Source organism: Rhynchophorus ferrugineus, unplaced genomic scaffold, assembly GCF_030347505.1.
Source record: "Rhynchophorus ferrugineus isolate W39M unplaced genomic scaffold, kcgeb_rfMv2 rfM1, whole genome shotgun sequence".
NCBI classification, from domain to species: domain Eukaryota; kingdom Metazoa; phylum Arthropoda; class Insecta; order Coleoptera; family Curculionidae; genus Rhynchophorus; species Rhynchophorus ferrugineus.
This window is the reverse complement of record NW_027472580.1, coordinates 33,955,397-33,979,544: the sequence shown is the minus strand read 5'-3', so window position 1 is coordinate 33,979,544 and position 24,148 is coordinate 33,955,397. Positions and strand designations below refer to the sequence as shown.

The 24,148-nt window shown below is 31.7% G+C and overlaps 3 protein-coding genes across 6 annotated transcripts; 1 reads left to right on the top strand and 2 right to left on the bottom strand.

The window, feature by feature from the left end:
* Positions 1 to 2,072: 2,072 nt before the first annotated feature.
* On the bottom strand, positions 2,073 to 3,832 carry LOC143206747 (tRNA:m(4)X modification enzyme TRM13 homolog). Of its 3 annotated transcripts, none has more exons than XM_076419428.1 (8): positions 3,720 to 3,832; positions 3,459 to 3,646; positions 3,199 to 3,404; positions 2,967 to 3,149; positions 2,682 to 2,915; positions 2,505 to 2,629; positions 2,316 to 2,449; positions 2,073 to 2,266 (listed from the first exon to the last, which is right to left on the bottom strand). In XM_076419428.1, the coding sequence occupies exons 2-8, from the start codon at positions 3,638 to 3,640 to the stop codon at positions 2,077 to 2,079; spliced, it is 1,254 nt and encodes a 417-aa protein (XP_076275543.1). In that variant the 5' UTR covers positions 3,641 to 3,646; positions 3,720 to 3,832; the 3' UTR covers positions 2,073 to 2,076. The 3 variants fall into 3 exon arrangements, with proteins under 3 accessions (XP_076275543.1, XP_076275544.1, XP_076275542.1); XM_076419429.1 differs by lacking the exon at positions 3,720 to 3,832 and adding an exon at positions 3,698 to 3,715; XM_076419427.1 differs by lacking the exon at positions 3,720 to 3,832 and having other exon boundaries at positions 3,459 to 3,710.
* LOC143206748 (uncharacterized) lies at positions 3,829 to 5,274 on the top strand. Its single transcript, XM_076419431.1, has 6 exons — positions 3,829 to 3,963; positions 4,070 to 4,209; positions 4,271 to 4,471; positions 4,522 to 4,743; positions 4,801 to 4,870; positions 4,926 to 5,274. Exons 1-6 carry the CDS (start codon positions 3,859 to 3,861, stop codon positions 5,040 to 5,042), a joined length of 855 nt encoding a protein of 284 aa, XP_076275546.1. The 5' UTR covers positions 3,829 to 3,858; the 3' UTR covers positions 5,043 to 5,274.
* On the bottom strand, positions 5,145 to 20,962 carry LOC143206745 (nose resistant to fluoxetine protein 6). 2 transcript variants are annotated; one of them, XM_076419426.1, is made up of 12 exons: positions 20,867 to 20,962; positions 20,502 to 20,815; positions 13,237 to 13,421; positions 11,859 to 12,174; positions 6,770 to 6,933; positions 6,541 to 6,709; positions 6,295 to 6,488; positions 6,116 to 6,241; positions 5,857 to 6,062; positions 5,650 to 5,792; positions 5,487 to 5,598; positions 5,145 to 5,433 (listed from the first exon to the last, which is right to left on the bottom strand). In XM_076419426.1, the coding sequence occupies exons 1-12, from the start codon at positions 20,928 to 20,930 to the stop codon at positions 5,378 to 5,380; spliced, it is 2,049 nt and encodes a 682-aa protein (XP_076275541.1). In that variant the 5' UTR covers positions 20,931 to 20,962; the 3' UTR covers positions 5,145 to 5,377. The 2 variants fall into 2 exon arrangements, with proteins under 2 accessions (XP_076275541.1, XP_076275540.1); XM_076419425.1 differs by having other exon boundaries at positions 5,191 to 5,433; positions 5,650 to 5,807.
* Positions 20,963 to 24,148: the final 3,186 nt, after the last annotated feature.

Here is a 24,148-nt window from a genome sequence, read left to right as displayed (position 1 = left end):
GAAAAATGTTCACACTGATATAACTGATCGCATATCTAGGATGAAATATGACCGCCCGCCGCGGGAAACGCAACATATCTCTACTACGAATTTAATTTTAAGTTAACAAAACACTTTTTTTGTATAGCACCTTAAAAGTGGCCACGAAATTTCCCTGCATAATATGAGTACACCAAGCAACGTTTTTACAAAGTAACTATTATGATTTTCACTATTGGCCAAGAGTTATTTCGCACTCCAGAGACTAATAAGAGTAATGGACTTAATGGTGAAAACAATCAGGTCGTCTCGTCCTTACAAAAACTAAAAACAAAAGCCAAGAAAGCTCTCGTGCCCTAAATTTGTGGCTAAGTAATAATAAATGTGAAATAAGTTTAAGAAGGGTGTATTATAAAAAAAGGCACCACATATTCAATGTTTATTCTTGGTAAATCCTACTCGATCTTAATTACGATACGATTCGATATTATCGTTAACACATATTTTACATCATATTTTAAAAAATATATAAAATATATATAATATAATTTAAGATAGAACAGTAAAATTTCTTTCTAATGGAATTGTGACGAAAAAGATAGTATCGTTCACACCAGTGTCAATCCTAGTCTATTTACAATTTTTAAATAAAATTCATTTGTTGAAATAAAGCTATGTTTTTATGTTTACGTAAACCAAAACGAGTGAAATCTCTAGAATTCTGAAAAGATCACGAGGCTATTTTCTTTTGAATTTAGTTACTTTACCAGAACCGAACAATTATTGAGAACAGAAGATGGATCAAAATTGGAATGTCAGCTCTTCCGAGATTGATTAAAGTGCCGCTAACTTGCTCATAATTGGAATTTGGAAAATATAAGAAATTTGAAACCAACGAAACTTTGGAAAACATCTCTAGATTATATACCATCGGAATGTGGGCAAAAGCATAACAGTTCAAAAGCTCTACATATAGTAGAGTTGGATTGACAAATGAAGCTGTGATCAATCCCCACAAAGAGAGAGTTTTTTGGTAAGTTAAATTCCATATGAAACTCAATTTTATTTTTAGGACTTTTATATTATCTTGATTCATTTATCAAATTCTATTATTAAATAAAAGTGAATAATAAATTAAATTAGTAAAATAATATGAATATTATTTAATTATATATATATATTTTAAAGTCTCCTTTTACCAACTATGAGTTTATCTGGACAGTACCTACAGTTTAACGTGGGCTCCGAACCACGGTCCACAGCATTAAAGCCTAGCGACTGGCGAGTGACCAACTTTAGAAATCATCCCAGAAAACATCCGGTCTCATCCAGCCTGGTTACTGGCGTAACTGAGATCATTTTCCTTGTCTATTATTTAATTAAATCAATACAAACTGGTCATACTTTATATTTTGATAAATGAGTTAGTGTATTTAACATTTTTATTCCTAGTACATACATATTTATAAGTACATCTTCGTCTGACATCACGAATGAAAAAAACAGTCGAACGTGCATTTGACATTTTTTCGCTATTTGCTCTTTTTTGACTATCTACTGTTTTCAGTCGACAGTTCCCAATATCCAATCCAAATAGGATAAGAAGATTAAAATTGCGAATGATAAATAGTGAAATACTTTTAACTGTTTTTATGGCAATAATGAGTAATATTTCGATTACTCTCTCGATTTTTGTTAAAACATATTTCCGTTCAATAATAAATAAAGCATTTACTTTATTTAAAAAAGTTCTAATAGTTATTGTGGGATCATTTTTATTTATATCATGATTTTTTTTCTATTATTAGGTATATGTTGTGTTCTCAATATTTTGTGCTTACGTGTTTGGTTTTTAAAAGAACCTTTAATATACCGAAGACTTTTCGGTGGAATTTCATCTGAATCGGAATGCCATCTTCAAGTCTATAGATATTTGTGGGCAGGGAAAAGGTTACCAAGATGAGAAAACGGATTATTTAATGAATTTTTTAAAAAATGGTAATAGTTACCAGAAAAATCTGATATGAGAAAGTTTTCTTTTAATGTGTATATTATATTATTTTATATTATTACATTATAAAAAAACTATGATGTATATCATTTTATTTTATTTATGTATGACACAATACAAACATTTTCCAGAGTTGTATCCTTGGTAACATAGTTATGTAAAAAACTTGATAGTCCTTGAGACTCCAAATAGTTAAGTCTACCCCAATTTATAATATTCTTACATTTTCTTCCAATCTCCTCACGCTCTTGTCGTGTCAACCCATATTCAAAAGTACTACAAAATAATGCTCAATTATTGTAGAAAAACGTATACTCTTTTATACTTTTCTTTTTGCACCAGCTCTTCTTTATTTTGATTAAATTTTGCTTTATACTCTGAGCTAAGTCCAATTCCACAGGTTGCCCAACTAGATAATCCACACATGATATTAAATTCTTCTTTGGTTAACCCCACATTCTAAAAAGTGCTACAACATTAAATCATCAAAATTAAAACTATTCCTATTAACTACCATGAAAAATGACTTTCCAACATAAGATGTCCAACTACACCTATGATGACAACAAAATGTTAACAAACAGCCACAAAGTTTGCCTCTATTTAAATTTAAATTGGTCATGCACCTGATAGCAAAGTCTTAAACAGCAAACATTAGTTAAAATTAAATTACACCACAAACAATACACACCGGTTGCTTCACCACATAAGTGTTTTGTGACTCCAACAATACCATTTGTTTCATTAATTACTGATATGTGATCTAATACCAAGTCTTTAATATCAGCTCGTATTCTATGCATTTTGTTTGTTGTTTTGGCTAGTTTGTTATCCTTTTTGTGTTTTGGAGATGCTCGTTCGATAAGCAAACTTTTACTGTTACTAAATGACTTTGTTACTTCAGCTATCCAACAACTTAATTGGCCTAAATATATAAATACAGCTTCCTAATACAAATAAAAAATTCCCTACAAACCTCTTCCAGCACCAAATTCAATATAACATGTATTATCATTTAATAATTTATAGTTTTCCAGTAAGCCTATTATGGCAGATGCTTGTTTTAAGTGTTTTTTGGTTTTCATCCCATATTCTGATTTTTTAATTTCTGATTCAACAATCTCATTGCTCAGAAGCTTGTTAGATAATTTCACATGATCTAAAAATGAGAAAGATACTAATTATATTTCTACCAAAGTATATTTCACCTTGGTATATTAAATTGACCCTTTCAATTACTGATAATATTTTCTCTTTATTGAATGATGATAACATTTGGTATGATTCGTTAGAATCATTTTCCTGTCCCTTTGATTTGCCTGAGTTAATATCTGTACTTATGTACTGTTCATTATTTTTTTTTCCAGCATTACATATTTTTAAATGTTTTTTTAGATTGCAGGTATAAACAGTGCTTAAACGACAATATACTATTAAATATTCATGAATAATAAAAGGGTAAACTTACTGTTTTCTATCTAAAGGACAGACTATTCGCATTTTGGTATCTTCAGTCTTTTTTTCTGATGGATCCACGGGCATTTGATGTTCTCCACAAAAATCTTCACCTGACTTAACCAACATTTTACAATATCGTTTTTTACGCTGTACAAAATATTTGCATCTATTAGAAATAATAACTGCAGACATACTTCTCTAAAATTAATATAAAATAATATAAATTTGGTCAAGTAAAAATTAGGCTACTTCAAATATCTACTTCCCTAACCTTAAAAAATATTGTCAGAAGTATATAATAGACATTAACTTCTCCAACGTTTTTTTTGTAAAAAAAGTATGCGAAATATTGAAACAGAAAGGTGTTTCACCGATTAATAATTACTAGCTTATATCGAAAGCTGACAAAAATGGCAGTAACATTAAGATACATTTATAAACTTTCAAATTATGTAAATATTACTAAACCTTTCACACACATTCAACAAAAGTTTTTATCTAACCAATGCGAACAGGTGAATATAATTAAAGAGATATTTTGTAATTCTTTTGTGCTTTGAAGAGTATATTTATTCTTTTCTTAATTTATAAAAGAATATTTTTACCCTTGGTATGTTTCAGTATTTTCGAATAGTGCAAACACACTATAGACCAGTAGATACAAAAAAAGAGTCAAGAGGTGTAGCAGACTATAGAGATTCGATGACAGATGTAATAACAACAGTTAATATTTGTAAAATATATGATTCAAGTCATTTACGGTAAATTAAAAGAGTGGAGGTTCATTGAACAACATTTATTTAAAAATATATCTTTAATTAGATATACAAAAGAAACCGACAGTAGAATAAATGCTGCCCATTCACAGGGATCATCTGAAGGTCGTCCAGCAGCTGACAAACTACAAAAGGTTTATAATAGTTTAGCAGATAGTTTACCCAACCTTTTTACACAGCCTATGGATTATTCATTATACCATGAAAAAATTATTTTTGAGGATCACATTAGGAACATTAAAACAGAGTATGTATTGATAAATATGATACTTTAATTACATATATATTTTGTTTTAGTGGTCTAATGAATTATGTGAAACAAGTAGCATTATTAAGAACTGTAGGACATATTAAATTTGCTTATGTCAAATTTGAAGTACTGAAAATAACTCAACATCCCGAAGAAGGTACTGTAAAAGTTAGATGGAGAATAAGGGGTATTTCAGCCTTAAAAATTATGTTTCAATTCTGGAGGTACAAATTATGGGAATGGAAACAATTATTTGAAAAGAGTGATAGGTATGTTGTATGAATATATGACAATATTTAAAGTATTTTATAAATATGTGTTTGTAGTTGGTATGATGGATTTTCAACTTTCTATGTAAACTCAGATGGTTTAATTGTAAAACATGTGGCAGATAAAGTGGGTTAATTCAGAGTGTTATTAATTATTGAACCAAGAGTATGCTTTTTTTTAGATGATGCCAGATTCTGATAGAGTAGCAACTACAGGACCTTCAAATTTAGACACTGCCAAATTGGCTTATATCATCGGCATTATTCCAGAATGTTCAGAATATGGATTATTTATATAGGCTAATTAGGCGTTGAATTTTACATTTTGAAATATTTGACAGCAGGTATATCAGGAGACCTTCACATATTTTACCTAGAAGTACTGCAAAGAAAATATGCTGTTATTTTTGAAAAAGTGTATTTATATATTGTAGATGAATTTTAAAATTGTTTTGTGATTTTGTCATTTAATTTATGCTAAAAACAGTTTACCACACTTATAAATGTTTAATAAAATTATGCTTCTTGTTACATTTATTGTTTTTTAATACATTTTTGAACACTATATTCAAGACCTGCTCCTGAGATAGTATATATATATATATATATATATATATATATATATATATATATATTATATAGTTGGAATCTTGAATATATCTGGAGATGTTTGAAGATTTTGAATTAAACCTACAATATTTTACATACATTACAAAACTATTTAAATTCTGAAGCAGTTTTACCTTCTTTACGCAGTAATATTTTCTCTAGACAGTGTATCGGGGATTCAAAACATATGCATAAAATAAAGGCTAGACCGAAAGTAAGTCCTAAATGTCCCAAGAGTCGACAAGTCTGAAGAATATATAGTAAATAATGAACATTATAAGAGAGATTGTATATTACCAAGTCGAATTTCGTTAATGTTAATTCCTGTTTTATTGTACCTTTATGATATATTTCTATTATTCCGTTGGTTAAATAGGCACAATATGTTAACCTACTTAAGGGGACAAAAGCCTTCCAACTTAAAAATTTGTTAATAAAAGCTAAAATAGTTAGAACTTCCTTTAATTGGTAATAAACATTTTATTATTGCTATTTTTAACTTACGTGAGTTTTCAGTAACGCACACTGTGATAACCCAGCTAATGAAAAGGTTCCAAGCAATTCTGTGACATCCGGTATAAATGCTTGACTCAATCTTGTCAAATTCGTAATTTTTTTGATAAAAGACAATGATGGAAAACATACTGGCAGTTCCCAATATCGTTGTTATTATCCATCCAAGAATCCGTATATTTGTAGAAATCTTGTTCCTGTAACAATCATTATTAATCTTAAAATATTGTCTGGACTTATCTATTCATACCCGTTGATTTGTAGGCGATGTATAACATAGCCAAGAAGAATGCCACAAAAATATGAAATAGCTCTTATGTGGGTTTTAATGTACGTGGAGTTAAAATAAACGTTTGTGGAAATATCTTCTATTTCACTAAAACACCAAGTAGTTGTAAACGGTTGAAAATATGGAATTGTGTTAATTACGAAGGGAAAACAAGTAAAGTAGGGTCCAAATTGTTTTTTATGGTAAAGTATGAAGGTAGCAGCATCAAGGTTAATATTAATATAGTAAAAAGAGCTTTGCCCCAAATTTTCCACTTCCATATGGATAATATAATCAATGGTGCAATAATAAACAACTGATAATCAACTGCAAGGTACCACGCTTGAAATATGCACTAAAACATCACAATATAGGTAACTTTTTTAAACTTTTCTTTGTTTGCTTACCAAATAGTCTGTGTTTACGTAGTTATTAATATACAGCAAGTTCGTCCACCAGGATTTCAAGCATCGTTCAGTTTCAACTTCAACGGTTTGTCGCCATAGAGGTCCTGAACCGATTTTTGGAAACCAGGTCATATAGAAACCTATCACCGTCAGGTAAGCGGGCGTCAAACTTAAATGGTAAACGGCAGTAATGTTAAGATTGAAATAAAAAACACTGTTTGTTACTTACCGTATATATCTAGCCAGATAAATAAACCAAATATTTAATTGTCCATGTCTCTTTTGCAATTCAATCAACATTAAATAGCATGTTAGGAATCCACTGATCAACAAGAAACTATCGACCAATAATGGATTGTTCAGGAATATACTATTTTGAAGTTGATAAGAATTCTGCAATCAAATGTTTCAATATATCTTATGAATCAGATAATTGGTAAATAACACGGTTTCCATGATTTATCTTTGTCCAATTCTTATAATACTTCTTATAATACTAGAATTTTGATTTATTGTCGGGGCCATTGTGGGTTCCCGTTCTTAAGTGAATGTCAGACCGGTCATTTTATAAGCTGATTTTTTTACAGTACAGTTACAAGTCAAGAGTTGATCGCAGTGGCTTTGGGAAATAAGGGATAGCAAATATCAAACAAAACAACAGATATGTATGATAATTCAACTGTCAAAAGCTTTGTATGATAGAAAAGCTTCACCAGAGACCTTAAAGTTTATCCAATTGTAATCACAATTATGTGGTTATATTAAATCTTAATTTTACATATTTTATTTCAGCTGTTTCAAGATGATTTCCATGCAAACAAGCAATTTTGACGAATCAATTTAAGATAACTGGCTGCAACTAACTTTGAGTAATTAGTCGATGTTTTCTTATGTAGTTGATCCTTAATGTATGAACATTCTATACGGTATATCCCCTATAAAACGTAGATTTAAAGTACTTATCTTGCGGACCTGATAGATCTAATTTCTTTAACGTGTTATATCATGTATTATTATTACTTTAATTGATTATTTTTTTTTATTATAACGTTTATTATATTTCTGTATTGAAATTATTAATAATACGTCATCTATTGTTATCTTCAAATACTTACATAGAATTTTTTTTGTTAGAAACGTCAAATTATTTCATTAAATTCACACGGATCAGATTTGGTTTCATCCGGAATACGTATATATAGTGTATTCAAAACAGCAGTGAAACTACGTCATATGTGTGTTGTTATCCATAATACTTATTCATTTTGACGTATAGGACGGATGAAATGATTTTAGTTACATAAAGCACACGTCATAGAAAAAATAGAAATGTCACGGTATAGGCGACCTTGGGGAAATGTTTTGTTTAGTTCAATCAACGGTAGCGCTGCGATCGCAAATTGTGATTGGCTAGTTTAAATTCTTGGTGCCGCCACTAACGTGATTGGTCGATCAAATTGTGTGAAGTCAGCGTTTTCTATGGGCGTCCATTTTAAAGTTTGTTGTCTGAAGGTTTTGGGTTTTGTTTAGATCAAGAAATCTTCGTTTTACGTTGTGCATATTTTCTGTTTTACATTAATTGTTATGGAGTAATAATATAAAAATTGATGACAATGCGTCAGTGTAGTAAAAGATGTAGTGTACCGGGGTAAAAATCTACTACGGAAATTAGACAACGTTTCCCAAAGAATGATCTCGCTCCTTTCCAAAAATGGGTTGATCAAGTAAATAGTAGTAAGTTACCTGGATAAACCACAATGCAAATATATCAGCGTCATGTTGTCTGTCACGGATATTTTAGTGAAAAATTTAGAATTACCCTTCCTTCACGAACAGGTATTAGGGTAAATGCATATCCAACATTGTTTTTATCAGGTACATATAAATTATCTATTTACTACATGTCTGTTTATGTATTGTTTGTTTACAGAAAATTAAAACCTAGTTATGAAGATGTTAGTAGTAATAAAATTCAATTAATCTACCAAGTTCGTATGCAGTCAGTGTGATGTATCTACATAAAGAAGTCTAACAAGAAGCTAATAATTAAGATAACTGGATAATTATTAGTAATAAATACTACTTTTAATTGTTAAATATCCCTAAAATATTTGCAATACTTTAACTTTTTAGATCAATCAGGGTTCAATAATTTTATAGTAGAGCTATTGTATATTTAAATTTGATTGCCTTGTTAAGAAAATATTTGTTACGGAGCCATTAATTAAACATTTAATTGCTACTTTTAGGGGATTTATTACCTTAAAGAAATCTATTTTGTCTAAATTTACAAATAACTACATTTGTTTAACAAATTGTAACCAAGATTGCTTAAAGAATTTTGTTGGATCTATTAGAGGTCATGGAGGTAGAAACAGCATCCTTCACCTAGCATATTAGAGAAATCTTTAAAAGGGCACATCATCATTTCAATTTTTTCACATCATTCTCCCGGAGAAAATTGTGAAGAAGATGTACATGTTAGATAACTTATATTTTTTTAACGGGATATCTAGTACCATTTGAGGTTGTTAAATCACCAATTGAGTCTATATTTTCAGTTCCAGAGAACTTTGCTCTGAAAAAAACAAGAGCCTAATATTATTATATTAGTATTTTAGTCTTATTTCAGGCTATTTAACAAAACTTCTGAAAAAGAGACAACCTGCAATATTTGTCTATATTCTATATTAAGTAGTTCCACAGATTAATTACTCTAAAATCTAAATATCTTTAAAAAAACACATAAATTTTTACTGTTTCAACTGTCCAAACAATAATGTTTTCAAGACCAAATTTTAAAAGTGATTATGAGGTGTGATTGTATTTTTGGTTTAATGAAGTTAACGCAATATCAACAGGGAAGGATTTAAAGTTTACCGTCAATATATCAAGAAGAGTTATAACTCTAATAGATCCCATAAAATTGATGGAACTAAACAAATATGGGAAGGCGTTATAGAAGAATTATAGATATTTTAATTTTGCCTAGAATGGGGTTCATAATTGTTTTTTTTTGCTTTTTGTTTATATATATATATATATATATATATATATATATATATATATATTTATATTATTTATACTTATGTATATTTGTATAGGATTTTATTTTAATAAATTAATTTTAAAAATTAAATTTGATTTTCGTTTAAATACTATTGGCCAATAAATGTGACGTCACAAAGTAATCAGGCGAATTGGCAGACCAATCAAAGCAAAGTATTTTCCTTACAGGTTTCTACATAACAATTTTAATCTAACCAATCAAATTCACGTTGTCAGCGCCGCCAATGATTGAACTAAGCAAAATTTTGCCCCACTGCTTACCATTGGAGTTGCACACCCCTGGCACACGTATGCATATCGGGTGAATCAAGGTCAAATTTTTAGTTTTGCTATTGCTAAATAGGTGGTGCTCCACAAAACTAGTTTATAGCAATTATTAATTTGTACGTGACAGATAAAATGTTTCTTATGATCAAAAATAATATTATAGCATAAACTTTAAAATAAGAAATGCGAAGGGCATATCCTCACAATCCTCACAAGACATGATAATAAGCGTCACATTGGAAAGGTCTCATGTAGAATAAGCTTCGGCTGCAATAAATTGATTCCTTCCTTTAGTCTTAATCATCTTAGATTTGTTTGTTAAAGCATATGTCTGTGCTGTTTTAAGGGTAAAGTATTAACTGGTTTCAAAAGTTTAATAACATTGTATTTGATGTTGAAGATAAAGAACATGATGAAATGAATAATGGAAACGTGCAAAGATGTGGAATAGGAAACTTAAACTGAAAGAAGCAGCCATAGCACATTGAAAATATCGAAAAAATATGGTTGTAGGTGCAGAAAGAAGAAAGAAAATATAAAATTTTAGATTTATTCATGGATAGCTTTAAAAAATAATTGAATTGAGAAACGTTGGTACAATATATATAAACAATAGCAATGGTCTTTTTTGGATGTTTTTCAGTTTATGCAACTGACGCAGAAATCTGCAGTAACAGTTTCATTTAGTTTTAGCAGCGTGTATTACAGTACACCCTGCTGATATCTCACCAAATACACAGGAAAGTTTATGGCCATGGATATTCCGTTATTATGTTGATATGTATGGCCCTCCAATACTACCCCATACATTTTTGCGCTTGGGATTGTCATAGTGGATCCATTTTTCACCGCTAGTCCAGAATATGCCACAGAAAACTCTTCTTTTTTGCTTGGCAAGCAATGAAGTCAAGATGTTGAAACGGTTTCATATTTTCACTCAATTCGTGTAGTAGCCATTTTCTTTCTGAATGTTGTTTGAGGGTCCTTTAATTCTGTTGGTTCTTCAAACCGTTCATTGATATAAAAATCACGACTCATAAATGGTTTAAACCAAAACCGATCAAAAATGGTGATCTGTAAGTGCTTAAAATTGATGCGAAAAGTTGATAGTTCGTAATGCGCCACGCCACTCTGATTCTATCACATACAGAGCATTATCTTGCGACCAAAACGATTTGGTCTTGCAATCAATCGACGGGCTTAGCCAGGTAATAGCCAGATATTTTGCTCTTAGGGATTTCAAAATAAATCCACTCTTCATGACTCGTAACTATTCGTTGCAGAAATGACTTCCGATCATACCTTTGAAGCAGCATTTCAGAGATTCCCATCTTTCGTTTTTCGGATTTGAGTTTGGTTTGGGTCTTCATCCAATAACTCTTATAGTTTCGCATTTTAAAACTTTTTCGGTCTATCAAAACGTTCTTTGATTTGCACTTCGAAATAACCACTTTTAAATTTTCAAAACTACGCCTCACATTTTTTTAACATTAGAGCAAGTAGACCTTAAGATTCTATCAGAAAATGATGGCTATCAGCGGTTTTATTCTTCTGATTAAATAATAAAAGTAATGCAAATGCCCATTTTCTGACACGCAACTTAACATTTTCAAAGGGGTATAAATCTATGACGGCGTTAGTTTGTCAAAAATAACATGTGTAGCTTTGAAGCTTGATGTCAGTAGAATGAAATTACATATGTGTCAAATTATAACATTCCACACTTAAGCCTAGCGACATCTGTTAGGAAAACCGGTAAAGATTTTCCGGTACACCTGGTATAATTAAAGCAATGTTTTATAGAAAACTGTAGAGACCGTTTGTTATTTCAATAATATAAGTTAAACTGAAAGCAATATGTAATGCGACCGCAAAAACATTGGTTCTTATTTATTATTTTTAACTAAAATGAATAATATTTTGTAGTGCATCTGTGAACATTACTGAAAAAACTCTAATAAAAATAAATACTTTATCCTTACCTGTTGAAAAAACTCTATATTAGACACAGGACCGCTGAAAACAAAAATTAAAGAATGCCCCGCAATAATAAGCACCATGGTCAATAGTTTGATGCCACAAATGCATTCCAAGTTTAGTTCACTCGGTTTTGTATGCAGCAACTTCATGACTGTATGGACCACTGAAAATGAGATAACAATCTCATATTTTGTAGATACATTTTGTCTCCTGATCGTGTCCACGTTGTATATCACTTTTTTCAATCTTCGTTTTAAGTGAATGACATGAAGAACTGTACATAATGTTATAAGTGTTACGAAGAAGGCTATGATGGATCTAAAATTTAATGCTGCAAAGTTTCAAGGCACATGCGCTAGTCATATATGGAGAAACTCATAATATTATCTATAGGGGTTTTCAATAGACAATAAAAAAATATCGTTTTGTCCGCTGTTGCAAGAAGTAAAATTTATGAATTTTAATTTCTCTTAGATGAAGTACATAGAAAACGTATAGAAATAATGAAATAAAGTCATGAATATGAGGATCAAATGGTGCTTTGTCACATCCCAATTATTGGTTTTGAGTTCGACAATTTCAATGTGGCGATATTGATGTCAATGATAAAGAACTAAATGAAAACTCTTATTTTTGTAGAGAAGTCTCAAAACCATCGAATTAAACTGTTTAACTGTACACTGAAAACGTGTTTTCGAATCGTTTCAACATATAAAATGGTGATGGAAAGGGGATCTGCTACGACAATTCCAAGTGCAAAAAGCTGCGGGTTAATTTAGGTCGGACCAGCAAGATGTAGTCTATTATGAGTTAGTAAAACCGAATGAAACTGTTACTGCAGATGTCTACCGACGCCAATTGAACAAATTGAACGAAGTATTGTTTCAAAAAATACCAGCAATAACGAAAAACAGAGGCAATATCACCTTTTACACGACAGCGCAAGGCCACCTGTTACAGAAGTGGTGAAAAAGCAGCTCGGATGATAAGTTCCCTCGGATTCAGGGTATTCTCCAAACATAGCGTCTTTTGATTTTTATTTGTCCAGATTGATGTCGTATAGTTTGGTTAGTACCCGGTTTTGAAATGCTGAAGGAATGCTAAAATGAAGGATGATTGGATTTTTACCAAATCAACATCGTTCTGTCGATAAAATAATTTATTCAAAAAAGTTGTAGAAAATGATCAATTTAATGTATAAATTTTACTCAATAAATGCCTTTTTAAAGACAATAAACATTTTTACATTGTTATTTATTGTTACTAATTATTTTATACACTTGAAACTGAAAGGTAATCTAAGTAAAACTGATAATATAAATTTATATTATTCAAGTTTCTCCATTTGTGGCCGGTACATTATAAAAAATAAGTTCTTACCCATAAATTATATCTCCTGTTGATATTTTATCACTTTTATGATAATAACAACTTTTTTCATTAATGACAACATCAGCTTGATGAGATAGAATTGTAGATAACACATTGTTTATGTCTTGTCGAGAACAACTCGCAGGAAAACAAAGTCCCCAATGAACTTTATCTTTAAACTTGTTCCTTTCTTTCTGAAAACAATGTTCCATCCTGAATCTATAGTAGGTGGCCAAATTATTAGGGACACTAGTATTTATGTAATCTGCAGAGTATTTTATTTGTTTGACTAAATGATGTTGTTTTTAAAGAGTTATTTTATCTTAAATAGGTACTGGTAACATTATTTTTGTGAGGTGGTGTGGAACATATAGTCCATCCAAAGTTTTTTTGTACATACGCCATCAAGATGTTTAGTGCATTGCCTGCCGCAATTTGTAAATTCGTTTTAGAATAAGATAATATTTTCCTTCTCATTTTATTCTAATTAAAAAGAGACACAATGCTGTCTGAAAAAGTTTGAACGTCTAAACGAATTAGTCCGCCAAAGTCGTCCGGTTGTCAAACGTATGCAAAATTCTTCAAAAGAACGATAATAAGAGGTTATAAACCGGCAAACGTTATTTTAATGATTTGCTTGTTTTGATAAATTTCAAGTCGCTGCTTATTATTACTCTGAATAAAAATTCGGAAGCTAAATAGAAAGATTACGTCTCTAATTAGTTACTTTGAACAGGAATGAGATAATGGAGGACTCTCTTGCCAGTAAAATTCGTTAGAGAGGTAAGCACTTTTACTGTTCAATATAAATTTGCTGCGATTTTTATTGAAAATAGTTTTTTGCGTGTTGCAGCTGCACTGAATATTAATTAATTTATTTATTTATTTAAACCCGTCAGCCTCTTGGGCTATTTAGGGTGAATTACAATACATTATATGAACACTAATAGCTTAAAATACTACACAGTAGATTATAAACAGTAGAATATATATTGAGTCGCGATGGTAACATAAGTTTGTTTAACAGCATTGGCAAAATTCATTTGAGTATTCCCGAAATGCTGTTTAGCTAATTTCCTAGCCACGAAGTATGACAGCATTTCATGAGTTTTAACTTTCTGTATTAAAAGTTCCTCCTTGAATACAAGGCATCCCCTGTATCTTGGGGAGTGCTCCTGTCCGCAGTTAACACAGTGGGGCGGAGGGGAGCATTCTACTTCTCCATGTGTGTCCCACAAGAGGGACAGGTAGGAGCATATGCACAATTCATGAACATGTAACCGAATCTCTGGCATTGAAAACACCTCATGGGGTTTGGGATATATTGTCTGACTTTCAGACTTAGGTAACCTGCCTTGATTTTTTCAGGGATGTAATGCTTTCTAAATATTAGGACGTAGCTATTGGTTGCAACGATCTCTCCATTTTTCTCCGAGACGATGCGCTTTACCGATGTTACTCGCTGTGATGCTAAATTCTCCAGTATCTCCTCGTCTGTACATACAGATAGCTCCCTGCTCGATATAACTCCTTTGCATAAATTTAGTGTATTATGTGGGGCAACTGTTATCTGTATACTGTGAAATTTCTTTATTTTCAGCACTCTCTCTGACTGTCGAAAATTTGACACTGCAACTAGTATTGTACCATTTCTAAGTTTTTTAAATGACTGTACTTCTCCCACCGCTGACAGTAATTCTTTATGTATAATAAATGGTGATAAACTTGTCAGTAGATCACCCTCGGATGATATGATAAAATATTTGTCGTATTCATCTTGCGTATGCCTATTCTGTAATTCATTCTCTTTCCTGGGCCTCTTTAGACCATTATTTTGGGTGCCAGTAGTTATTACCTGCATCCCACCTGCACCCACGGCCTCGACCAGTACTGGGGTTCCGAATCCCTGCACCGTAATTTTGTTCTCCAAATTATGTAAATCCATAGTTTATGAGAAAGACATAGAACACATAGGGGACGCTACTAGACGGCACACAACTGCCCTCCCAACTGGAATGCTAATGGAATCCAGCAACATCACACTACCCTACAATTATTCCTAGATGTGCAAAAAACTGATATTTGCCTAATATCAGATACCCATTAAAAAAGGAATACTTTATAAAATTTAGAGCATATACATTTTATCATACCATACATCCAGCTAACACCGCAAGAGGAGGAAGTGAAATAATAATTAGAAAAAACATTTCCCACCATCAGGAACCCGGGCTCAGTACAGCATAAAATCAGGTAACTATTAAACAGCAGTAACTATTAAATCAAGCAGATACAAGGTTACAATAGTCGAAATTTACTGGAAAACCAACTTATTGGCCGATTGATCAAGAGAAAACCTCAGACCTGTTAGATTTCTTCATAATAAGACTGGGGAAGGATTTGCTGAAGAATTGAACAAACCAATTCAACTAAATGTACCCCTCAAAACAACTGAAGATAAAAATAGTTTAAACAATATAACCCAAAGTATAAAAAGAGAAATACTGGAAATTAAAAACAAAACCATAAATGACTATCTGAGAAATTTAACAGATGATAAAGAAACTGATTACTCACTCTGAAAAGCCACAAAATATCTAAATCGCTCATGTTTACACAGTCCACCTAGAAGAGACCTATGTGGGAATTGGACACGTGACAATCGCCAAAAAGCAGAAGCATTTGCTGAAGATCTAGAGAAAACTTTCAAATCAAACGAAATTAATATTAAATATAATTTGCCGGACATAGAAGCTGAACATTCGATGATTGAATTAGTCGCGCCGAAAGAGTTAACCAAATTTACTAAAACTGACATTAACCCCAGGAAATCACCAGGCTACTATTAACAGGAGAATTACTGTAAAAACTACCAAGAAAGGGAATTATAAAACTCACCAACGCGATCAATATAGTATTTAGATTAAAACATGTCCCAGACATTTGGAAGATGGCGGAAATTATAATGATCCCAAAACCTGGGAAGTCACCAAACGAAATAAAAGCCTGTAGACCTATATCACTGCTGCCAGTAATATTTAAGGTTTTTGAAAAACTCCTGTTGAAAAGAATAAAACCGATCATAGAGAGGAAAAACCTAATACCAACACACCAGTTAGGGTTTATTAACAAGTACTCAACAATTGATCAGGCCCACAGAATAACAGATGTTATTGAAAAAGCCTACGAAAGTAAAAAAGTATGCTCAGCTGTATTTTTAGATGTAGTACAAGCCTTCGATAAGGTTTGGCATGAAGGCCTTGTTCCAAATGAAAGATGAAATGCTACCAAAACAACACACCGAACTATTAAAATCATACATTACAACCAGAATGTTTAGAATCAAACAAGAAGAAGCTTAATCTACAATAAAAGAAGCTAAAGCAAGTGTACCACAAGGAAGTGTACTGGGACCAATGCTTTAACTACACTTGTGATACAAACCACTTTATCTACTCTACACTTGTGACCACAAACGGAAAATATTACGATGGCTACATTTGCTGATAATACTGCGATTATAGCTGTCGGAGACAATAGTGAAGAAGCCTCACGAAAATTACAACAGGCAAGTGACAATATAAATAATTGGACACAAGCTTGGAAAATAAGAATTAATGAAAGTAAATCTGTACATGTGCAGTTCACCTATAAACAGATCGTACAAGCACCCATAACATTAAATAATACTATCATTCCATATAGCAACAACGCTAAATATCTCGAAATGAATCTCGATGCAAAACTTCGCTGGAAGTAACATATAAAGAAGAAAAGAAAAGAATCGAAAATGTACTGGCTAATTGGAAGAAAATCACAATTATCACTATATATTAAATTGCTATTATATAAGCAAATACTGAAACCTATATGGACATACGGAGTTCAATTATGGGGATGTTCTGCAAAGAGTAACATAAATAAAATACTAATTTTTCAGAACAAAGTCCTGACAGGTATTGTGGGTCAAACAAAAAAATTGTGGGTCATTAGCACTCAAATACTATAGGACTGATTATCTACATCGAGACCTTCAGGTACCTACAGTCAGTCAAGAAATCAAGAGACTTGCAAGGGGGCATGAGGAAAGACTCCATTCTCAAACGAATAATGAAATATTGCAACTATTGGATACCACCAGAACAGGACAGAGACTCAAAAGAATCAAACCATCTGATCTTGTGTAGTGATTTTCACTAGTGACACGTATAAACATTATTTCACCAGAGACTGAGATAGGGCCGATGGGTCCTCCTCGTTATATACCTAGATTTAAGTTATCATAAAAACAAACTGTAGGTTAGACGGAAACGACTAGTAACAATATATTAATTAAATAATAATAAAAATAATTTCAAAGTAAACTGTTAGTCTAAAAATATCGAATAGGTCTAATGGAATTTCCAGATACTGCTTTTATAATAATACAATTTATAAAAGCATATAATAAAATGAAGGGAGAATTATTTCAATTTATGTATCTGGATGAGACCTAAATATTTCAGAATCGGGCCTATTTGCCCAATGGTCACTGATGGCAAAACGATAATAAAAATAGTATTATGACAACAAAAGTTGATGGAAAAAGGTAAACGTTGGAACAACAATTGACTAGGTTTTATTAGTAATTTATTCAACATTTATTAATAATTCATTGCAGATATATTGTACTTCATGCTGGAAATAGGAATGGTTAATAACAGCTTCGATTTGGATGAACTCGATCACATACATTGAAGAAGAAATTGACAAATGATGGAATTGTGAATAAATGTTATTCACTTTAGTGAAACTTTCTGAATATGGAATTATGATTCAATGCTGACAATACCAAGACAAAGTGATGAAAGTGAAAACAACTGAAGGCGACTATATAATATAATTATTATATGATAACTGTAGGAAATTTCACTGTAGGGTGTAAAAGATTTATGTGCATAGATATATGAGTAATTGTTCAGAATATACATGAGCATTTGGTTAAAATGTATCAGGAGCGAAAGAATAGTAACTGTTTTGCAGATTGGCAAATGCATTAAGGATAATGCAGTGATTAAATCTAGTTTTTTCAAGAAATATGCATACAGGTATTAACAGAACAAACGAAGGAGAAATAAAGTGATATCAAAATGTCTTTATAAGGAAACACTGTACCGAAGGACATAAGAACTAAGTTTAAAGGTAAGTATGCTCTCTAACTAAAGTAAAATAGTTACTTGGATATATAAATGTTAATTAGGTGGATTAGGCCTTCAGGGGATACAACTACATAAAAAAACGCTAACTCATAGGTGATATGGAAAATAGTTCAATGTAAATATAATCAAACAGAACCCCAATCTATAAACTATTATAACTGTGTACTTTTTTGTAATTTTAAGTCCTACGACAATATATGCATTAGATATTCTATAATGTTAGAATAAGTTATAATTGGTAACAGTATTTTTGTTTATTTTACTTAGATTAAAATTTTGTTGTATGCCAAAGCCAAACTGAACTAAAACTCAGTGTTGATACGGTAACATTGTGACATTCTAAAGTTACAAATTTAGGTGACGTATGTACAAAATAACTTTGGATAGACGATAGTATACGCACGTCGTTTGTCACTTGTGTAAATTGTGTGTTCTTTCCATTCAGTCATTGTCAGTTAAAATGCTCGCTTTGCAGTAATGTTGTTGTATTGTTTATTTATTAACATTACTTTTAACTAATCTGTGTCAAAACAATCAGAAGATAAGTAATGCTTCGTGTAATAACACTTTTGCTATGTTTTGTTTACGAATTTATATTTTATTAATGATTCGATACGATTACTTCAAATTTTTAACTTTTCAGGATGGGTAACGTCTCCAAGAAAATGAAGAGAGATACAAACGTTGTTACTGTTAAATATATGATATATGTCAATATAAGAGCCATTGTAGAAAAGAAGATCAACTAGTAGACGGCGCTGTAATTTGTATCGAGGCTGTTCAAAAATGGATAAAGACCAACGATGTAAATAAAGTTCTCTTTTGTTCCAAAAGTCATAACTGTTGTTATTAATTCCGTCCCGTCCCGAATCGTTGAATGACGATGACAACTACATTTTTGTGAAAGATTCGACACTGTATTACAAAGCCAGAAGTGTTACTGCATATTTGGCGGAAATCACTGTTTTGCATTGGCCATAGAAATTCACCAGAGATAGAAATAGACCGTAGAAAACATATTGGAACTCAGCAAACAGGCAAATGCAAAAAAGTGATTACCATCAAGCATCAGTTAATTGAAATTCTCATTAGAGAATAGTACCACAACTCTAAAAGTCCAGGAAGATGCGAAAACATGTAGTTAGAGCATGCCCTGGCGTATAGAAGCTCATATTGTAACATAACGTCATGCTAGACAAAAAGCAAAACATATTAGAACCAAAATAAAACAACTATACTGGTTAGTCGGAAGATACTCTCAACTTGATCTAAAATCAAAGAGGTTGATCTATAATACAATTATAAAGCCAATTTGGACCTATGGGGTGCAAATATGGGGTTGCACTAAAAATTAAAATCAACTAGTCATCCAACGCTGTCAAAACAAAACTCTTCGATTAATTACCATTGCCTGTCGCTACGTAACCAACGAAGAACTGCACGATGACCTGGAAATCAAATGGATTTGCGAAGTTATCCGAGATTTCGCCCTGAAATACGAAAGAATTACTAAATCTAGATTACTAAATCATACTAACGTGGAAGCAATACAACTACAGGACAACGCGCAGGATATCAGAAGATTGAATGGTTCACTTCAACCATACGAACTTATATAAAGTGTATACCTTTAGTGTAAACTATAGCTTAAATTATTATAATTTTATAATTGAGGAATACATAATGATGTATTTATCGCGCACTCGTCTTGCTTGTGAATTAATCCAAGTACAAATGAAATTTAGTAAAAATTAATTTATAATTAAGATTTTACTAAGCTTAACTAATAAAGACGTTATAAAAAAAATACGAAATATTAAAATTAATTCTATTAATTTTTAATAATATTAAAATTATTAGAACAAAAATTAGAAAGCTGTTTTGTATATTTTTTTGTAGTTGTTATGTACTCAATAGATTACAGATACAAATAAAAAATAGATAAGGGACCCCCAACTAGTCATTTGTTACAGAAATCCAATTAAACTAAAAAATTATTTGCGATATTGTCGCTAATAATTTGGCCGTTCCACTGTATATTATTGGAATATCGAATGCGTTGGTTCTTATACTTACTGGGGTGTTAATCGGATCCATGATATTTATTTCATACTTAAAATTTAAGTCTGCCAAACAATATTGTCCGAGTATCATTCCATTCTCGTATTGATATTTTAAATCGACGCAATCATCAAATTTTCCTAACCGATAGTAATCTTTATGCAATGATTCTAAGGATGTCGTTAAAGTAGCTTCGAAAACGTAAAATTCCGATATTTTTTCGGTCAGTAATGAGTGCTGAATAAGATTAAGATCCCTCGAACAACTTTTATTTACAATTTTTGTTAAAATTGAACTGTTTATTACAGATCCTACACTGTTATAGTTTGCTAAAAATGTGTTTGGCTAAATTACTTACGGTGTACTATTTGTGTACTTACTGTTTAAAGAAGACCGAGTCATGGCGAAAGATAGCACTATGAAAGCCCAAAACAACAGAAACATCGCTAATATGCGACAGTACTGCGACTATTTTCTCGAATCTATTGAATCAGCAGAAACATTTTTAAAATATATAAACATATCGGGTGGAAAATATAACGGAAGTGGGAGAAACATATAACAGGTCAATTGAAAAGTCCTCGGTCCGTTAAATAGTAAAACACATTTTTTTGGCAAAATCAGTTTTTTTTTTATTCAACATAATTCCCTTCAACGGTGATACACTGATTACAACGACCCTCCAACTTTTCGATAGTACGATTTGTCCTTTGCTTCAAAATAGCCCTCAGTTTCGGCTATCGCCTCTTCATTCGACAAAAATTTCTTCCCAGTGAGCATTATTTTGAGATCTGAGAACAGGAAATAGTCTCTGAGGACGAGATCTGGAGAATAGGGTGAATGAGGAAGCAATTCGAAGAATACTTGCTCTTGATGGGCCTTCTTTTTTCAAGGTAGTCAATAAAAATTATTCCATGCGCACCCCAAAATACAGACGTCATAACCTTGCCAGCCGATTGTTGAGTTTTCCCACACTTTGAAGCGGGTTCATCGTATGCAGTCCACTCGGATGACTGTCGATTGGACTTCGAAGTGAAATGATGTAGCCATGTTTCATCCATTGTTACATATCGACGCAAAAACTTGGGTTTATTACGCTTGATCATCTTCAAACACTGCTCCGAATCATCAACTATATATTCGTCAATCATATGATGTACACGTCCTGATGATATCTTTATCAATTTCTATTTCATTCAATGTCAATTTACGGTCATTCAAAATCATTTTGTGGATTTTTTAATGTTCTCGTCGGTAACAATCTCTTTTGGGCGTCCACTGCGCTCACCGTCTTTGGTGCTCATTTCACCACGTCTAAACTTAGCATACCAATCCTTGATGGTTGATTTTCCTGGGGCAGTGTCCGGAAACTTGGCGTTAAACCAATTTTTTGCTTCAATTGTACTTTTTCCCTTCAAAAAGTAACATTTTATCAACACGCGAAATTTCTTTTGATCCATTTTTTTCACAATAATAAAAGTTGCTTCACTCAAAATGTTATAATTCACAAACTAATGATCCGACAGCTGTCAAATTTATGCACGTCTCTTTTGAGGCTTAGTGCTAATTAAAAAACATATGGATTTAATTCTAGTAGCGCCATCCATGTGTCAGACCGGGGCCTTTGCAATTGACCTATTAATAATTATTTCAATTCAAGTCAATGCAGAACCATGAATACAAATCGTTCTTTATTGCCTTAATTTCATTTTTAAACTATTGGCGGATTTTTTACACTGGGACCAAATAAAATTTTTAATACAAAAGTTATTGGGTGATCCGACATTTAAAAAAAAATTGCACATGCATAGAAGTTTAAAATACATGACTGCGAAACGCCCTTGGTATATTCGATAGGCAAACAATGCTGATACTAGAAAAACTGTATTTGTTATCACTTTAAACATTCATTTGTAATACACGCAATAATTACCCAATTCAAACGTTTCAATATATAATTCCAAGTAAATGTGAAAAAGTAAATACGGAAAATTAATTAATATAGACAGAAAATAAGTTTTACATAAAGGTAAACACAAATTACGGTATACATTAATAAATACGTACAAAATACGAAACGTATATGATTGATTTCTAATTTACGTCGTATATTTTAAATATAAAATTGCATAATAGAACATTTTAATAATTAAATTATACATGCATAGGTTCCATGGTTTAAGTGCTTGTATGTATTTTGATAATTTTTTTGAATTTAAAAATACATTTGTTGAGAAAAACTAGCATGATATATATATTGATCAAAATATTTTCCATCATTTTCTACAACTTTTTCCATCCTTTTGGTATCGACAGAACGATGTTGGCAGCGATCCAATTATATATCCCCTTTGCACTTCAGCAATTTAAAATCGTATGTCAGCCAAGCTAAGCCTGTACCTTGCATCTGATCCGTACAAGATAATATCGATATATCGACTTTTTAGGGAGGTAAACCTCAAAACAAAAGTTCGATATTCTCCTTCAAAAGCTCTAGGATTTTAATATCAATATTTTAATAATTTAATCAATTTTTTGTTCGAGGTAGAAGGCGTTGTAGTTAATCTTGAGCGTATGTAATTCGTAACAGACACTATATGTGGTAAGCACGCTGAGTACTGTGTAAGCTGAACAATTTCCTATTCAAACTGCAATAATGTATTCTTCACAACTCTTGCAATGTATGACCGAAAGTTATCATGCAAGACTTTGCATTTCAAAACCGTGTGTCAAGTCACGCTAAGGATGTCGGCAGATATCTATAGTAATAGCAGCTTCATTCGGTTTTAGCAGCTTGTAATACCTTGCTGATCCCACCACATGCTCAGATTAAGATTTTAAGCCATCAGTATTCCACTTTTTGACTTTTCTGAACTAACCCTCGGTATTTTGCGCTTTGGATTGTCGAAGTCGATCCACCTTTCGTCGCCAGTTAATATGTCAAACATCATGTTAGACAAAAAGCAATACATATTAGAACCAAATTAAAACAACTATACGGGTTAGTCGCAAGATACTCTCAACTTGATCTAAAATCAAAGAGATTGATTTATCAGACAATCATAAAGCCCATTTGGACCTATGGAGTGCAAATATGGGGCTGCACTAAAAATTCAAATCAACTAGTCATCAAACGCAAACCAAATTCTTTGATTAATTACCAATGCCTATCGCTACGTAACCAACGCATAATGACCTGGAAATCAAATGGATTTGCGAAGTTATCCAAGATTTCGCCTTAAAACACGAAAGATTACTAAATCGTACTAACGTGGAAGCAATACAACTACCGGACAACGCGCAGGATATCAGAAGATTGAAGCGAACCAAACCATACATACTTATATAAAGTGTATATCTTTAGTGTAAAGTATAGCTTAAGTTATTATAATTTTATAATTGAGGAATACGTATTGATGTATTTATCTCGCACTCGTTTTGCTTGTGAATTAATCCAAGTACAAATGAAATGTTATAATAAATTAATTTATATTTAAAATTGTATTAATCATATCTAATAAAGATCTTATCAAAAAAATGTTAATATGCCGCAAAATTCTTTTTTTTTGTCTTTTTTTCTAGCTGAGTTTTCATCCAATAAATCTTAGAATTCATTGTATTTCAACATTTTCATTTTTCGTCCTCCAGGCCGTTCTTTACCA

What these genes read in the sequence shown, in the direction of transcription:
- LOC143206747 (XM_076419428.1), bottom strand. Translation starts at nt 3,640, where the DNA reads ATGTCTGCAGTTATTATTTCTAATAGATGCAAATATTTTGTACAGCGT. An exon ending in TGTCCTTTAGATAGAAAACA is followed by an intron (nt 3,405 to 3,458) that starts GTAAGTTTACCC and finishes TTGTCGTTTAAG; the next exon opens with CACTGTTTATACCTGCAATC. An exon ending in GGTCAATTTAATATACCAAG is followed by an intron (nt 3,150 to 3,198) that starts GTGAAATATACT and finishes TCTCATTTTTAG; the next exon opens with ATCATGTGAAATTATCTAAC.
- LOC143206748 (XM_076419431.1), top strand. Translation starts at nt 3,859, where the DNA reads ATGGCAGTAACATTAAGATACATTTATAAACTTTCAAATTATGTAAAT. An exon ending in ATTAGGAACATTAAAACAGA is followed by an intron (nt 4,472 to 4,521) that starts GTATGTATTGAT and finishes ATTTTGTTTTAG; the next exon opens with TGGTCTAATGAATTATGTGA. An exon ending in TAAAACATGTGGCAGATAAA is followed by an intron (nt 4,871 to 4,925) that starts GTGGGTTAATTC and finishes GCTTTTTTTTAG; the next exon opens with ATGATGCCAGATTCTGATAG.
- LOC143206745 (XM_076419425.1), bottom strand. Translation starts at nt 20,930, where the DNA reads ATGTTTCTGTTGTTTTGGGCTTTCATAGTGCTATCTTTCGCCATGACT. An exon ending in ACAGGAGATATAATTTATGG is followed by an intron (nt 12,175 to 13,236) that starts GTAAGAACTTAT and finishes ATTAAATTTTAG; the next exon opens with ATCCATCATAGCCTTCTTCG. An exon ending in ACGTAAACACAGACTATTTG is followed by an intron (nt 6,489 to 6,540) that starts GTAAGCAAACAA and finishes GTGATGTTTTAG; the next exon opens with TGCATATTTCAAGCGTGGTA.